Source organism: Antennarius striatus, chromosome 17, assembly GCF_040054535.1.
Source record: "Antennarius striatus isolate MH-2024 chromosome 17, ASM4005453v1, whole genome shotgun sequence".
In the NCBI taxonomy this organism is placed as follows: domain Eukaryota; kingdom Metazoa; phylum Chordata; class Actinopteri; order Lophiiformes; family Antennariidae; genus Antennarius; species Antennarius striatus.
Genome location: NC_090792.1, coordinates 15,669,344 through 15,682,297, shown reverse-complemented (window position 1 = coordinate 15,682,297; position 12,954 = coordinate 15,669,344). Strand labels below are relative to the sequence as shown.

The following is a 12,954-nucleotide window of genomic DNA, read 5'->3' as shown; positions in this document are numbered from 1 at the left end:
TATTTTTTAGTTTGAATTGCTACTCTGTCCAAGAAAATACTAGATATGCCCTAAAAATGAAAGATGAGTGAAGTAAATGAAGGAAGCAGTCCAGTCTGGTAAAGAAAGGAGAAATTTATTCCTCACGCTCAATCGTGACAGAAGCACACTTCAGAAAATGACTTCAGACCATCAACCTGTCACAAGTTCAACTTTTAACTGCATTAAACCATTTTAAATCCTGCATTTCAGTGCATTTACAAGTATACAAAATGCCTCTTTTGAACAAGTAGAGTCTAAGTAAATATTTGAATTATTCTGTATTACGATGCAGCTTTCAGGCACATGATAAAATATTGTGCAATTTTTTTTTTTTTTTTACTGGACTAAAAAACATACAGAGATGACAATGTGACGTACTTCTTTAAACACAAAACCCGTTGACGGTTATAAAGGACCCTACTTCACCGGAAACACTGCTCTCTGCACTTAGACAACTTCTTCGCGGTTTAAAAAAATTGTTCAACCAAATAAAGAAAATTCACCTCCTGCCAAATGAAAACCAGGTGGAGCTTAGCTGTCTGTCTACATGTGCGCCCGCTCTTTTAACTTAGATGCAACAGATTTGTTTATTAAAAAATGGTGTAAATAACATCTTTAAGAACCTCTCTAGGGTCTTCTGGAGATGTACATTATACCATATGAGCTCTGTTTTTGTTTTTTATCTTTAGTTGTTTATGAGAACGCTGCATTCAGCTGAGTAACGACTAATAATGATGCTAATTTATGTGGAATTCTTCCTTTAAACTTCACCTAATAACCACAATAAGAGTGATAGCAATGGGCAGAGCAGGCTTTCACAAAAAATGTACTGCAATAACTAAAAAAAAACTTTAAAAAACCTATGAAGCTATTATCACACACCAGCTCAACAGCAAAATCCACCACACACTCACAGCTGCACATCTATGTGTGAGTAGACCTCTGGTAAACATTAAAGTCCCATAATAACAGAGAACATCTGATCCCATCTGGAATATTACGCTTTAAAGAAAGGTGAGTAATGTCACCAAGCAGAGAGGAAGTGAAGGTGAAATAGTTTGTCGATGAGAAAGTTTTGAAAACCACAAATGTGACATCAGTCGAGTCTGACTAAGAGAGCATGAAAACTGGGCCTGGGGGTTTGAAAAGTTCTGAGTCTCTCTAATGAGGGAAGGGGACCGTTCACAGGCGACTCAGGCTGTCGTTACCGTTCTCCAGGTTCTCGCTGCTCTCGTAACAACCAGAGTCCCGCGGGGAGTCGCCCGGGAGGCCTCGTCCATCCAGGAGCAGCTTCTCCTGCGAGCCTCGCTCTGGGTCGCTGCTTCCTGCAGGGCACACACATCACCAGAGGGGGGTGCACACACACAAATTATCAGGCCGTTTGTGTTGTCAATGCCATACAGAAATAATTTAAGGTTTTGTCTCAGTAAAAAATTATGTCCTTGAACTTCCTTTCATTGGGTCAGACAGTTCACAGTCAGTATGTTTTAAAAGTTTAATCTTTTGAATATGATTACATTTGGTGAATGCATCTGTTTATAGTGTTGTCATGTTTATCCAGTGCTCTAGTGGTTACCTGACCCACCATCGTACTCCTGCAGCAGCTCCACAGCAGTAAGGAGCACCGCTCTGTGCTGGGCATCTCTGATATTCAGCTCGTCTAGGTCCTCCTCTTCCAGCAGCTTGAACGTGTCCAGATCCTCGTAGCCGTTGAAAAGGAAGGTGGGGAGGTGCTCCTGTGGAGAGGAGAAGGGGGTCAACGCTCAGACAGAAAGGCACAAATCTACACGCAGTCTGGATAAAATAAAACTACCTATAGTCGGAAAATAAGAGAACTACTCCTCCAAATCAGCTTCTGTTGTTAAGCTTCAAATTTTCAAACATTGTAGAATCTTTTTCACTTATAAAGGAATTGTTTGACTTTTCGTTTGCTTTTGTGATGAGAATTAGGTGAGAGATTCAGAACTATAATCTCATAATAGTCTCATAATTGTAAAGTAAATAGTTTGGTACTTTGAGGTTGATGCGATCGAGGAGCTCCTCCACAGACGTGGGTTTGGGCTGCCGGGCTCTCCTCCTCCTTCTCGTCTTTTTGGGTTTCGCCTCCTTTTCATTCAGGACATCCACATAGATGAACTTGAAAGTGCCGACTTTGCCGTTGAGCATCCCCATCCACGTCCCCATTGGAGGTTTGCTGATGATATCAATGAGGTCTCCGTTCTGCCAAATGAGAGCCTCTTAGAAGGAAGCAGCTCACGTCTATGTTTTGCATGGTATGTTGGATCGATAGGGCGTTTGTACCTTCAGTTTGAGGGAATCTGTGTCGTAGGGGCTGGGGACAAAGTCTGTGTGAACCAGGGCGCGTCCACAGAAGGGGCCACGGTAAGGCATCTCATCCTCTTCCCCATCCTCAGACTTCACACTCTCCCTGTTGCTGTTGGAGGAGTCGGTGGTGCCGACTGTCTGCCCACCTAAACCGACCACACAAAGACAAATGAGCCCCTTCACCACCACAAGGCTGCGTAAGAGGATTTTTCTTTTTCTAAATATGTCTATTAACCTGCCTGGAGAGCCAGATGTTACTACACAGACAGTGAAACTAGGAAGTTTAGACTCTCTTTCTTGAAACACTTTTCTGTTAAACACATCTGGTTTTTTCTAGTTCAAACAAACACAGAATTATTTGAAAGCAGACCCAGATCCGGCTCACGCAAACACACAGACTTACTCATAGAACTCTGTCCACTGAGCGAACTCCTCAGACTCTCTACAGAGCCTCCAGCCTTCAGTTTGGGTTTCTCCAGAGAGTCTGAGTCTGTCTGAGGCGAATGAGGGCAGCTGGGTATGTGGTCTGGGCTTGACTGGGAAACAAAGGATAAAGGAATCATGGACAACCTGTAGCAGCAACACAGACGGATGCTTCAGTATTGACTGTACATACCTGCTCGGACAGAGAGTTGTGGTATCTCTTGGAAATGTGTTTTCTCATTGTTTCCCTCACTGACTTGACTTTTTTACCCAGAGAAATACGAGACGTTGGTGGAGACTTCACAGGATCTCTGAAACTGCCACCGTCTTTATTCTTATTGAGAAAAAAATGAAACTATGTAAAAAAACTAGGATTATTGATTCAGTAGAAATTCAGAAAGTGAGTGATGCATACAATGTTGTCGTTGACACAAATCACCGTCTGCGCTGAGCGGTTGGTGAAGTCGAATCCTCCAAAGCTACAAGCTCTCTGTCAGGCAAAAGAAACGGGACATACGTGAGCATCGAGTTTCAGGAAGTCAGGGTTTCCTCTGAACACACACATTTTGGATCATGTAGCAGACTGGTGATGAATGTGGTGACAACATGACAGAGGAGCTATAATTTAATATACTGCATCTTCTAAGCAAGATATTGCTGGATGTCTAAACACAGACTATATTATTGAAATCTAGTTACCTCTCCTATTAACTAAAATCAATCAAAATGACTTGAAGTCACATATTTCTGACTTGGAAACAACATTTTACTTTCTGCAGGTGAAAAATAGTAACTCAGAGCATTTCTCTGTACTCACCCCATGGTGGGTGAGCGTGTTCAGGATCCGATGGCGGAGCTCTCCGTCGGTAACGGAGCGAGCCATTTGGAGCTCCTCCTGATTGCAACAGTCTGTTTCAGAAAAGGAGGAGCCGCTGCCTCCGCCTGCCTCCCTCGCCTCCCCCGCTACACTCGTCTCCTGATGGACGGGGCTCCCGATGGACCTGGTCAAGACCTGGAAGATCTTCTGGCTGCTGCATGTGTCCAGGCTGCTGGAGGAGGGGGAGGTGGTCAGGCTGTCAGAATCCCTGTCACAGATGAGCTGCTCCCGCAGAGCTGAGGCCAGGGAGCCCATGGCTGATTTCCTCTGCAGCCCTGAGTCCAGGGATGTGCTTGCATCTCCACAGGGAATATCGTCTACGTTATGGCTCTCTGGAAGGTAGAATAAGGACATTTTCTACCAGTTGGAGGGGATATTCTTCAAAACATATTTTTACACAGAGTATACCACCAGTGAAAACACACAGTAAATACTGTTATTGTAATCGTTAAACTAAGTCAAACAGTAATTAGGTGCAGCAGATATTTGGACTAGACTCTGCGTCACATGCAGCACTGCAGCGCACCATCTCCACTTCAAACACTGTTAAAACACGGTTAGAGCGCAGACAGTCTGGGAGAGTTTTCTAGAGAGACTCGATGAAATGAAGCCGTTCAGTACCCTCTGCTCCAGGCCTCTTGGTCTCGTCAATGTGGATCAACTTTTTCTTCACCTTCCGGGTTGAGTTGACCAATTTATGGAGTCTCCTGAACGTCACAGACTCTTCTTGTTCGGTGTCTGACAAGTCGCACGGCTGAAAGAACAGAATGAAACGTATTTGAAGAAAACTCTGTCACCGCAGGAGCTTTAAGTCTGCTGACAGTAGATTGTTGTCATTCATGAGATAAAACCTGTGACTTAAAATATCTGCCACACATCCCTCTGTTCAATAAGTGTGTGCAAAGTTTGTTGGAGCTAGTTTTACACTTTGTTACAAATGCTCTGGACAAAGAATGATTATACAGGGGGAAATAGACACAGCAGCAGCATCCCTCCTTCTTATTAATGTCAGAAACTAAATGCAACCTGCTGGGAAATCACAGAAATTCCAGAAATAAATGACAGTTATTTAAAAAGCTTGAGTCCCAAAAACTTTCATCTGGTGGTCAAAACATGAGCTGAGTGTACATCTCAAAATACACAAGACAGAATGAAAGCAAATTTTCAGCTTTAAATATGAAAGTTTATAATAATTATAACACTAAGATGTGTACAAGAGAAAATAACATGCATGTACACAAAGACACACACACACACACACACACACACACAATAGTCATACCATCCCTGAACCTGAGCCCCCTAATCACCCCATCCATGCATAAAAGAGCTGTGTCCTGCACAACAGGGCCCTGAGCTGAATCCTCTTGCTCACTACAGCACAATAGGGTGTTAGCGCTTTGACAGCAATGAATAGAAGTCCATCTAGTGCCCTGCAGTTGGGGGAAGGTCCTGAGCTGTGGGGCTTTAGAGGGGGCCCCGGTTCATCAGAGGGAAAAGCTCAGCAGCCTTGGCACGCCTGGATCAGAGGTTCTCGCGTACAGAACGCCGCTTGTGATTCAGCTTTCAAAAGACGCCATCAGGCACTTAAGGGACTCACGTTGCAGCTGATCATCTCCTGTGAGGTGGGACTGGACAGGTCAGTCCAGTCTGTAGGATCAGACCTGCTCGGCTGTCTGTTCTGTATCTCAAACTCCTTCAGCTGAAAAGAGAGATGAGTCCATGAATCCATGACATTAATCTATCATCTTCTGCCACATGCAAACATAACGGCATCGTCTGAACTGCATTCCTTTGCTTGTGCACATAAGGTCAAGAGTTGATCGTATCTCAGTGTGACTGTCACAAGGTCGAAAGAACAAAACACAGCTGACAGCGTTTTTAATATTCATACATGGGTGATAATATTTTGTACTTAAATTGACACAGCTTAAAAACTGTATTTTAGTCAGGTTTAACTGACACAAACACTTCATCCAACATGAAACTTCAGTCAGGAAAAATAAAAGTAGACAAAATGACGAGACGAGATCATAAATACCTTTAAAAACAATTAATTTTCATGCTGAAATCTGCACTGAAGAGTCTAAACTAAAGTGTTTTGTGTGGCCCTGATGTATATGCAACGCTGGTCAAGGTCAACAAGAACTCACAAACCCCATCCATCTCAGTACTCGCATGAAAAACAAAAAGGTCACATTAGATGCACACATGTGGAATCATACCTGCACCAGCTGCTACCGGACAGTAGCCTATATATACGGGGCGTTTGCTTAAAACCAAGCTACCAGGCCCCTGGATTTTCTGTTTGAGTGAACTATTCCTTTAAATAAGAACGTGCTTTACATTTATTTGCTCACACAACCATCACACTCACACCAATTCCCTCCTTAGACTGTGCAAGAGGATAAACGTGGGTCATTTTAGGATGACTGACATCATACCCGTGCCAGGGCTTCTTCTATAGAGATCATATTCTCCTTCACCATCATCATCAGCTGGATACGCTCTTCGTCGCTCATGGTGATTTCACTGGCCACAAAACCAACGTCATCGCCTGTCAGATAAAAAGCAGAAGCGTCATCTGACAGTTTTCACTTCATAATAAATCCTCACGACCGTCTGAACGTACCTTTTGAAATGTGACGCACCACTCCTTTCTGTGACTTCCTGAAGCTCTGCCAAAAATATTTGCTCTTTTTCTTTCCGTCCAATTTACCTTCACAAAACAAATTCAGTTTGATTTGTTGTAGAGAAAATAAATTCAAACAGCATCACATAATATCTGCTGCATTACTGAAAAGGTATTCACTTATGTTCCAAATGGTTCAGTACAGCGTAATAATGACCTCAAAGAAGGGATGCAAAGGATTAAAAACTATTTCAACAACAACTGAACAGTCTGAAAGTACTGTAGCTCAGGTTTCACTTTAAATTATGTGAATACAGCATTAGAATTTGATTGAAGCATGAAGTGAAGATTCATATGCATTTCAAACTTACCTCCTGATCCATCAGCGCTAGATTTGTGCACAGGAAACCTAAAAGAAAAAACGAAATTGTTGAAAAAAAAAAGTGTAAATGTGGAATCAAAGCCTTGACCCAAACAATACCTGTTGTCCAAAGTGATTTTCTTCATGTTCCCTGATATACATTTACATCCCTGTTTGCATTTCTTTCTATCCTCTAGACTTGTGCCAGATTAAAAAGAATCACAAAAGTGCTTTGTTCCTCATAACACTAGCATCATAGTGAAGGGAAGAAAAATAGAGAGTCAAAAACAGACAAAGCAGTCAAAAACAGATGGAAAGGACAGCCTGCTCTTGGCTGACGAACAGAAGTCAGCGCTCTACGGCCATCGCAATAACAATAGAGTCTTTTTCACATCCAGGCAGGGTTTTGAACCGCAGCGCTAACGTGGCCTCTGCATTCTCTGCACACGTTCACCCTCCCTCACTCCCTCAATCTCCCTCTGTCTGTCTGGACTGTTTGTTGTGTACAAACGTCTCTTTCAGACTCTTTCAGTTTGTGCAGGTGTTTTCATTTGTTTTTATTTTGGGCGTGTTATATTGTTCTGTTTAGATGTATGTATCACACTTCTTATGAAAACTTCTATGGAACTGTTTTCTTAAATCTATAGTATAAAGAATTGCAGACAAAAAACTATAATATACAAATGATTTCAACTTGAAAATGAATCACATCTGATGGGATATTTGTATCTGCGTTATATTTTCATCCCACTAGGGGGCAGTGTAGGTTCTCTACGAACCGTGTTGAGTTCTTGTCCTGGTTCTGATTAATGAAAAAAACCTCTTGAATAAGCTCCAGGTACAAAATATTGCTTTGTCATTACTCATCAGCGATGTCCAGCTGTCCAATGACAAAATGTGACTAATCTTACGAATATCCTCAAAAGAAACAATGGAAGGAAGGAAGGTGACACATCCATGAACGTGACTGGAGGACAGCAGGAAGCAGTGGAACACAGTTAATGGAAGTGGAATCTCAGTTCATCTTTCAACAATAAAACAGCTACGAATGACAATGTCTGGACACCCACAATAAAATAAGAAAAGCTTATTATTGTTTATTATACAGTAGTATTGGCTGTTAGAAGCACAACAGGTTGCTGCCTTTTGTGATCTGATGTAATCAACCTATAAATGTAGCGTCCAAGGACAGAGAAGCCGGCGTAAACATGAAACACATGAAATACTTAAAATTATAAAAACTTTCAAGAACCATCCTCGTGCTTGGAATGTTTCCATCACATCTTAATCCCGTATGTCCCAGTTCTTACTCATGCTTCACTGCACCCAAAGCCAAGGACGCTAAAAATGATTGGTACACGACGATAACACATTGAAACACTACACTTGTCGATTTTCAAAGAGTTTTTTTGAAAAAAATGATAAATTATTTGAATCCATGCTTTACCTTCTCTCCATCTCTGGAGTGGACATGTTGCTGCTGAGTCCCAGGGATTCCTTAAAGAGATGAAAACAGGTTGAAGTTGAATAGATAAAGTACTGAGCTGTTTGAATCCACTTCATGAATGGGTTTTACTTTAAAAACAAAGAAAAGCAGCATAAAAAAGCAGCTTCTAGCATCACCTGATCCCGCTGTAATAGGAACGACACAAGAGGAATTTGAGGGATTTGTTAATTGGTAACTTGTTACACTTTGAATATACCCATCTTGTAATTTGGTGGCAACAAAACCCGCACATTACACCAGCAGTCACATTTCACAACGTGTTCCCTCACATTCCCAGACAGCGTCAAGGCCAGATTTCTGTATCACAGCCATGTTCAGTGTTTAGCTTCGGTTTTGCTCAGTGTAATCATGACGAGGTCGAATCACAGCCTCTTATCAGCTCCTCTCTGCTGATGCACCTTCTCACCTGGATCTGTGAGCGGAGCTGCAGCGATGCGGCCGCTGAGTCAACCTTTCCCTGCAAACACAGGCAGGGTTAGTAAATTACAGAGTCATCACAACACACAAATAGAAATAATGCTCAGTTAACTGAATCTGCCTGACCGCATCATGGAATAACACTAATTAACGGTGATACCACGACCCTGGAAAGTTGTTTACTACCAAAGATACCTAAATTTAATTTAATTTATTACATGTTAGCAGTAGACATTTTTCAAGAGAGTTTTTTTTTTTAGTTTTCACAGCTGAACTAGTAAAAGCAACATCAGTACAGGCATGACAGATTGTAAATCATCGGTACTTTGCAAACTGAGCATTGAATGCAAAAAGTTTTTTTCTTTCCATATAAAATGTTCCAACTAAAACGGTGACTTCTTCTTCACCTATGGGGAAAAGTCCTGAGAACGCCTTAAAACAACCACACATTAACACGAGATGACGATATCTAAATTTCTGTGGACCTTCTCACAAATTCAGCTCATGCTGTGTGTCTTCCGTAAATATGGTCAGTTTGTCGCAGTGATCTGTGTATTTACTGGCATATCAAACAGGGAAATGAGATCTACAGCAATTACGAGCAGTCACATATTACAATGCGGGTAGTTAAGTTTATTTCCTCAAAAGACTGTCTGTATCTTCCAAAGATTTATCAGCAGGCACAAAAGAACAAAGAAACAGGACTGATAAGACTGTTTACCATCTCTGCGTCTTGCACTACTTTGCGTTTCCGAAGCTCCTCCATCCTTTCACACACGTCGCTGAGCGAGGTGCCGTAATACTGAGAATACTCCTGAGCCAGGTCATCAAGGTTACCCACAGAGCCATCCTGCAAGAGATAAGCAGGCATTAGGAAACTCAGCCAGATATGACTGCAGAGGAGAAGGGGAAAACGACACCCAGCTGAGGTTGAGCAAGAAGCCAAATGTTAGGTAAAAACTGTAGGCCGCTGACCGCCATCGCGATTACAGTTATTGTTTCAGGGTTTAGAACGGTCACCAGCAAAACAAACAGGCAGGAAACGTTGAGATAGAGCGCCGCGAAGGTGAAAGCATCAGAGGCACCCAAAGGTGATAATGCCTCAGCCTTCCTTTGTCTTGCTGCCTAAAGACCTCCTCAACCCTGTCAAAACCTGACCCCCGTGGCCGGGAGGAAGCATCATGTGACGCAGCCGTGACTCTTATTCAGGATTTGACTCACGAGGCTGCGGATCGGTCTGCCGTAAATCACAACGAGCAGAATTAGTCATTCAGATGAGTGCTTGTCCTGTTCACCTCCAACCTCCTGAAGGCATGAGTCTGAGGCCAAGCGGGAAGAAAGAACACATGAGAGAGAAATCAGTTTACAGGATTTCTGCTGAGGTTTACAGACCAGTGACCTTCATCCACACAGGTGGCCGGTTTCTGTGTCAGTGGAACTAATTCTAGACTAAAGAGACATTCCAAATCGTCATACGTATGTGAATCTAGTAGCAGTGTTACCACATTGATATGCATTATTATTTTAAAAGACGCAACATATATGGCATAAAATAGTTTCATTGTGGGTAACACAACATGTAAGATTAATGGTCATGAGAAATAAAATGAAATAAAAGCTTTATCTGTGGCTTAAAGTAATTCAAATTACCATCGGTCCATTTGAAAATTTAATTTTATTATTCTGTAACTTTCTTTTTGACTCAGTGACATTTTATTAAATTATTAAATTGGATGATACTCCTGAACAGCAAGAAAATGCCATTTATAACCGAAGGTTTGTTAACATTCCAGTTATAAATTGTTTTTCTGTCTATTAAAGCGCTTGGAAATGTCTGCTGACATGATAAAGGGCTTTATAAATAAAAGTTGATTGATTGTCTGGTCATCCAGTGCATCATTAAAGTGTTTTTAGTAGTATTATTAACTCGTGTCATACACTGAAGGTATACAAATGTGGCAGTGAAAAATAACACAGTGGGCTCTCTTGTGTGGGAATGATAGACTGTGGCTGTCTTTAACTGTCCAGAGAAGAGGCTCATTCTTTAGTAAGTGACGCTCCAGGGTCCATAATGGTCTGAAAACGTGTCCAGAAGCAAGACTGACTGAGGAGTCCTGAACCGTGCCTGGCTGCAGCCTCTCTGCTGCTTCCGACTTCCACTGATCCACATAAACAGCCCATTGTCATGCAGCCACATGATATCACATCACCACCAAGTGCTTATTAGACATGCTGTATGTGTGCAGGCTCCATGCACGGCTCAAACATACAGAAAACAAACTGAGCTCAAGGTCAGATGAAACAAACAATGCAAGTTTCATTGGTAAAACCAAAAAATTCTTCTTTTTGGAAAATATTCCAGTGCTCTTTTTTTATTTCCTTCTGTCTCCAAATTAATGGTCTGGAAGCCAAAATTGCAGCATGAGGCATCAACCACAGATTCTTGAAAAAGAGAACATGGTGTCGCATTTCTCAGGCGATGAGCATCTTGTAGGAGCACAAACGATGCACAAAAAGATCTCCCCCAGGGCCTAGAGAGTCGAAATTAGTGTTTTTACTTTTTCTCTGACATGTTTGAGGCAATGAAATCAGGGTCACAAAGTACAAAAGAAAGTTCTTATCAGCAACGACGAAGTCTGGTTTGGGCTCCAAAGTGACTGAAGAGGATTCACAGACCATAAAGGACACTCATCTGCTCCTGATAACAAATGTCCTGAAGGGAAGTCTGGATCTGACAAAGTATTCCAAACGCATGTCACAGGCGTGGTGCACAGGTTTACATCTCATTTAACATTCTTATCTTATTAAATACAACCTTATCAAACAAGCTACAGCTCTGTTAATGAAACCAGCAGCACAAGAGTAAAGACGTTACTATAAACTCCAGGGAACACAACAGAATATTGTCTTAAGCTGTGTATTCAGAGACATATGACGAGATCACCCAAACAAGCTCTGACTTGTTCAAGCTTTCCCCATTAAGTCTTCATTAAACAAGCCAGCAGTCACTGAACACACATGAGCATTCTTTGAAAAAAAAAAAAAAGATAGAAAATACTATATTCCTGAGTTAATTTAGAGAAAACTATTGTGTCCAACCACAGGATCACATTCCAGAGCAAACACCAAAATACACTCACCACCACTGGGCATCTGGCTGCTAACAAATCACCCTAAACACTCGCTGCTCCTCCACGCCGCTGCGAGTGAACGACACCGTTTTGAAGCTCATTGAGAGCAGGACAATACATGGTGAAGTGAAGGGGAAGAGGAGGGGGAGGTGTTTGGTGGAGGAGTGGTTAGTTAGGGAGTTACAACCACATGTGACGCTGCTCCCGCTGGGTGGGGCGCTCCGCTGCCTCCAGCTGTGGCCCACAGGGACTGGCTGACTCACATGTTCATATAAATACGCAGCTCTTAGGTTGTGAGTTTGCGTCTGCATATTTATGTCTGTAGTGGCTGAAGAGTCACAGGAAAGGATTCATTGTTACTGTATTGTGTTTCAATGAAATGTTATATACCAGTCAAAAATGTCTCCCTCTACTGAGGTGCAGGTTATCAGGAGTTAACTTCTCATAGTTCATTTTATACAGACTGAAGGACAGAATACTACCAAAAATAAACCTAATAATAATCTTTTAGCTATCTGCATGATGTTGTTAAAATAAAAAGCAGCTTTTTGACCAGCAGGTGGCAGCAAATATCAAGAACACATCAACATCCACCTGAAAGTGATGGCAGGGAGTTCGGAAAGCAAACTGGGCCAGTTAATGTGAAAGGTTTTAATTACTGTCAGCACAAAAAATAAAAATAAAAAAGCATCAGAAGGACAAAAACACTGTTATCTTAGTCTGCATGTGAGTTTGTCAGTGAACGGGGGAAAACAATCAATCAAGAAGAGGGAGAAATGCGATTCTCCTCTTCTTCTCGCAGCAATGTGTGTCTATATGTCAACAACGTCATTGATGGACATCCTTAAGGCGTTAGGAATCAGGGTGCTGACCTTGTTTTCTTGTATTAGCGGGTGAGATTAAGCGATGAGGGATAACCCTCAGCATCTTCTCTAATCTTCATCTCTGGTTTACTGACTCCGGAGCAGTGAGCAGCAAGAGGTGACGACACTCATGTCAGATCCTGCAGCAGGAGGCTGAAGACTCTGCTGAGCTGCATATGGACGGTGGAAAAGGTGGAGGGAGACGTTGTGCACACGGTGCCAGAAAGGGCAGTTTTCCGCCTGGCTACACAGCAGTAGTCTGCTCATCACTTTGAGGTGCAGAGGGAATCGGTGGGAGCTGTCATTCCACCCTGACAGGCAGCTCCATTCCCATTGCTGTCGTTCCTGAGCGCTCATCTGAGCTTTGATGCCAGCAGAGCTCAGTCAGTGATCGAGA

General features: G+C 42.3%; 1 protein-coding gene across 2 annotated transcripts in view; it reads right to left on the bottom strand.

Annotated features, from left to right (window-relative positions):
• Positions 1-96: 96 nt before the first annotated feature.
• sash1b (SAM and SH3 domain containing 1b) overlaps positions 97-12,954 on the bottom strand; it is a 36,301-nt gene continuing 23,443 nt past the window's right edge. The window contains exons 2-17 of one of the 2 annotated variants that reach the window (XM_068339613.1): positions 9,285-9,413; positions 8,553-8,603; positions 8,087-8,136; positions 6,650-6,687; positions 6,279-6,365; positions 6,091-6,203; positions 5,247-5,348; positions 4,268-4,400; positions 3,587-3,978; positions 3,185-3,259; positions 2,963-3,103; positions 2,750-2,882; positions 2,323-2,492; positions 2,035-2,241; positions 1,598-1,757; positions 97-1,346 (exon numbers count right to left, since the gene is read on the bottom strand). In XM_068339613.1, coding sequence (XP_068195714.1) covers positions 1,204-1,346; positions 1,598-1,757; positions 2,035-2,241; positions 2,323-2,492; positions 2,750-2,882; positions 2,963-3,103; positions 3,185-3,259; positions 3,587-3,978; positions 4,268-4,400; positions 5,247-5,348; positions 6,091-6,203; positions 6,279-6,365; positions 6,650-6,687; positions 8,087-8,136; positions 8,553-8,603; positions 9,285-9,413 — 2,124 coding nt within the window. In that variant the 3' untranslated portion in view covers positions 97-1,203. The remainder of the gene's footprint in view (positions 1,347-1,597; positions 1,758-2,034; positions 2,242-2,322; positions 2,493-2,749; positions 2,883-2,962; positions 3,104-3,184; positions 3,260-3,586; positions 3,979-4,267; positions 4,401-5,246; positions 5,349-6,090; positions 6,204-6,278; positions 6,366-6,649; positions 6,688-8,086; positions 8,137-8,552; positions 8,604-9,284; positions 9,414-12,954) is intronic. The other variant, XM_068339614.1, reaches the window with a different exon arrangement.